We start from the raw sequence: 4,591 nt of genomic DNA, 5'->3' as shown, positions 1-4,591 counted from the left end.
GGGGGGGGGGCAGGACTGCCCAGGGACACAGCTTCCAAGGACAATGTGCTCTGAGGCAACAGTAGGTCAGAGAACAGAGGCCCCCAAGGAACTTCTTCCCAACCAACATTCTTCAACATCGGCCTCAACCCATTTCACAGATAGGAAAACTAAGACCCAATAGAAAAAGTGGACCCCTCAGGCCTCCCTCGTCTCAATGGTCCTGCTGAGTAGAATGACACCACCCATCCTACCTCAAGCTGTTGCCACACCCAGACAAACTTTTCTATTAGTAGTTTTAAGTGTTCATTATGAAGATTTGAGTAAACAAAATAAAGACAGAAAAGACAAGGGAAAACACCTATGTTCTTATCAACCAGGTGACAGAGTCTCAAGTAACCCAGTCAGAGTAGAATAACTCTGCTCTTATGTAACATTTTGAAGCTAATCAAGATCATATTTTTTATTCTGTATATAATTCATTTGTTAACAGGATAGACAGGACCTGAGATGTAACTACACCATCAATATCTAAGCAGAAGCTATCAGTAACTTTTTAAAGTCAAAATAATAGTCTATTTCTCATAAAAAGCTTCCTAGGGAGTCATAAATGAATTTGTGGAGTAATATTTTTTATGCTGTTGTTATTTGATGGTATTTCCTTTTCGTTTTGTGAGTATTGAATAAGGTTTGACACTGGGATTGGTGGATGTATCTTTAGGTCTGTTGAATCTGTAAGAATTTCCCAAGTCACTCTACTTTTCCTTGCAAGGAAGGGGCTTCAGAGGCTGAGTGGTTGGTCCTGGGACTCTCCTGCAGTGGGGATGCAGCCATGGCCTCTCAGAATTGTATCTGAGTCATGCTCTCTGCTTCCTCTTTCTACAAAGGGCTTCTGACATCAGATTCTTCAGGAGGTCCAGTTTACACATCATCAGAATCACCTCCCAGGACAATTGGCTACTTTGCATCAAGGGACTCATATCAAGTGGACCTTTTTAGGTAACATTAGGTGCTTTGATGTTCAATGACTCCATCCATCAGATGGGAAGGATGCATCATGGCAATATTTCATTTCTGTCTTCCTTCTCCTGTGAGGGCTACAATGTACCCATGTTGGGAGTGCCTTTCTTATGTAGGGAAAAGAAGAAATGTGCACTGTTCCCTGTTCTTCCCCACTTTACATGATAATGGCCTCCTCCCTCCACCTCCCCCCTGCTGACTCATTCCTATTTGGTGACCTGGTACACTCTGGGATTGAACGGATCAGCTTTGAGGAACACATCTGTGTTGTTCACTATTCATGTCCATGGCTACATGTCTGCCCATATGGACATTAATCCACTGGGAGTCTATTCAGGTGCCTCCTAGGTACACTCACGTGAACCCAGGAGACCTCAACAGCTCCAGCTTTCTGAGGGAAAACATATTCTACTTCATCTTGTGCACACCTGCCCCAGGCCTGAAATTGGTCACTGATGCCAGTTTCATTTCGGGAGAGATGGCATTTAAAACTCTTTAAGAGAAGCAGAGCTGCAGTCACACACCAGACCCTCCCCAGAATGAGCCCAGCATGGGGTTTGGCTGGGGCTGCTCCCAAAGTCACCTGTACTCAGGCTGGCATGTCTCACAGGACCAGGCCACACATCACTTACAACCATCCCAAACTAGCACATACAGGAGGATAATAAGACAGAGCCCTCTGAAGTTATGTCTCAAGATACAGGAAGTTGCCAATGGTCCATACACAGTCCAATTGTTTCTCCCTGCAAAGGATTCTTTGCGAAGGAGTGCACACCCTCTACCCTCACCTCACGATCTCACCAAGGAATTACAAGTTTGTACATACAGAGAAGAGACGTCCTGTTCATTTCCATGGAAACTAACTCACAATGACACAAAGGCCCTCCACAAACTCACTCCAATCCCCAGAAGATAGCAGTAGAAACAGCAGATCAGATGCCAGCTTCCTTTGGAAGAACTGATTCCAAGGATCCTATTTCCACCCACATGGGGACATTAGTCCTGTTATCTCATATGGGTGTGGGACATGTGGTCCCTCTGTTGAGCAGACACCAGCCTGGAGCAGTGCCCTCACTTCCTCCATCACAGCTGCAGGTGGGGGGGCTAAGGGGTGTGGCAGGGCCTCCCATGGACGGGTTTTTATATCAGCCTGTATCACAGTGTTGGGTGTTCGGCGGAGGCACCCGGCTGACCGTCCTAGGTGAGTCTCATCTTCTCTCTGCTCCCCTGCTATCCCAGACATTTTGGCTTTTTTTTTTTTTTTTACTGTTTTTGTTTTTCTCTCTGTGTCTTATATCAGTCTTGGTTACTCTTTCACCTGGCACCTCAGCCCCTAGGACTTTGCTGTCCTCTCCTCCCTGTACAGACTGTCCTGCTTGCTTCTTTGGTCATTGCAACTCCACACCTCCTTCCTGAGGTACAGGGAATGCTGGGATGACCTAAAACCTTGTCTATCTGTCTGTCAGGGTTATCCTGGGTCCCACATGTACTCTTTTCTGTCCTCTCCTGTGTGGCCTTGTGTTGGACCTATTTTGTATCTGGCAGTCACTAAGAGTCTCCATAGAAAAGGGAAGAGAGAACAGGGAGCATTGAGGGAGTGACCATGTGGAGAATTTGCAGGGACACGGCACCCTCAGGGCCAGGCTGAGGACACACAGGTCAGAGGTTCAGGATAGGGCCCTGGAACTGGGGGACTCAGGATATGAGGTGGGCAATGGTGCACCTTACTCCACCATCCCCCAGACCTCATGGCATTGCAAGGCAGAGCCCTGAGCTGCCCTGGAAACTCAAGGAAACCAGCAAGGGGGAGAATGGTGGGGAGAGGAGAAGGTGCCAGGGAAAGGGTCATGGAATGAAAGGATGTGAGAATAGGGTGGACTCTTGAAGTCCTTGCAGGAAATACTTAGTACCCAAAAGAGAGGTAGAATCTATGGCATGAAGGCTCTAGTGATATGACTGGTTTGCAGGACATGGGGGGCAAAGCTGCAGAAGACAACAGAGTGAGAGAGACACAGGCCAGGCAGACACTCTATTATCAGCAAGGATCCTACCCCATCAGGGACAGCCCAGGAGAGACACATCTGGGTAAAAACAGACTCCTTGGGCAAAGACTTCACATCCTTAACACAGAAGTGTCAGATCAGAGTGGTACACAGGGTGATTCAACAGGAGTTCAGAGAGCTTACATCATAACCCTGACCACAGATGGACAAACATAGAGCTCAGGAAGACACTATCAACATGTCACTGGAGGCAGGAGCAGGACAGTGAGAGTTCCGTATCTCTGTGGGAGGAAAGGTGCCAGGAGAGTCTCAAGATAGGTGGTGACAGGAATTCACCTCAAAGATTCCCAGCACAGGTGGGGAGATTTTTGAGAAACATCTTAACCCATCCCCCACCAACATAAACCTGTGGACACAGACGGGGCACTAGGGGCCTGATTAAATGTTCAAGAACCTCTTCTCACAAGAAGACTCAGGTCACTTAGTGACCCATGGTGGATACTGAGCCTCTGACCTACTTTCCCTCTCCAACTGCACAGGTCAGCCAAAGTCTGCTCCTTCAATCACCCTCTTCCCACCCTCTCCTGAGGAGCTCAAGGCCAACAAGGCCACCCTGGTGTGCCTCATCAGTGACTTCTACCCCAGTGGCTTGACAGTGGCCTGGAAGGCAGATGGCAACCCCGTCACCCAGGGCGTGGAGACACCAAGCCCTCCAAACAGAGCAACAACAAGTACGCAGCCAGCAGCTACCTGAGCCTGTCACCTGACCAGTGGAAATCTCACAGCAGATTCACCTGTCAGGTCACACATGAGGGGAGCACCGTGGAGAAGAATGTGGTCCCTGCAGAGTGCTCTTAGGTCAAGAGACCCCCACCTACCCCCAAGGGGGTGCGCAGCCATTGGACCTACAGGAAGGATTTCCCTTGCACCAAGATCGTCCCAGCCCTTCTCCCTTTATTCAATCAATGCTCAATAAAATGTCCTATATTCAATCAGAAATAGTGTTCTCTGGTCATTTGGGTTTAACATTTTGTGTCCTGAACTCAACCAACTGTAGGGGGAAACATCATTCTTTTGGCCCCATGAGAAAGGAGCCTGCAGAAGGTATCCTCATGTTTCTTGAAGGGTAGTTTTAGTCTCAGATGAGATTGTGTGAGTACATTCCTCAACAGGATACACAAACAGTAAAAAAAAAAAAAAAAGAGAAACCATCCTCCACAATGTCTGCATACATTCCTTCTTGTATGAACCATGTCCATGGCCAGTCATAGTCACCCTCACTGATTGTGGGTCTCCATGACTTCTAATTCTTGAGCTTCACCCTTTACCTGGTGCCACACTGTCTACAACTACCCGACCCCCTCTTATAATGTCCACTCTTCTCTTCTTATAGACTCTCACTCAATGTCATGTTTTCCCCAGTTTCCTACCCCATGTGAACATTTGTCATCATACCAGCCTAGAGCCTCCTCCCTTCTTTATGAGAACCCCTGCTCCTACCTCCCCAGGAACAATGACCTGGTCTCCCTCCCACAAATTCCCTGTCACATTTTCTACAGGGCCTTCTGCCTGTACACTGGTCACTCACA

The 4,591-nt window shown here is 47.9% G+C and overlaps 1 gene segment (V, D, J or C); it reads left to right on the top strand.

Annotated features, from left to right (window-relative positions):
- Positions 1-2,046: 2,046 nt before the first annotated feature.
- LOC144222537 (immunoglobulin lambda constant 6-like) lies at positions 2,047-3,979 on the top strand. The segment is given in 2 exon segments: positions 2,047-2,200; positions 3,542-3,979. Coding segments are annotated over 2 exon segments (392 nt in total).
- The last annotated feature ends 612 nt before the right edge of the window (positions 3,980-4,591 follow it).

The sequence above is a fragment of the Crocuta crocuta genome, unplaced genomic scaffold, assembly GCF_008692635.1.
Source record: "Crocuta crocuta isolate KB4526 unplaced genomic scaffold, BGI_CrCroc_1.0 scaffold873, whole genome shotgun sequence".
Lineage (NCBI taxonomy): Eukaryota > Metazoa > Chordata > Mammalia > Carnivora > Hyaenidae > Crocuta > Crocuta crocuta.
The sequence above is the reverse complement of the archived record's forward strand: the minus strand, read 5'-3'. Positions and strand labels throughout refer to the sequence as shown.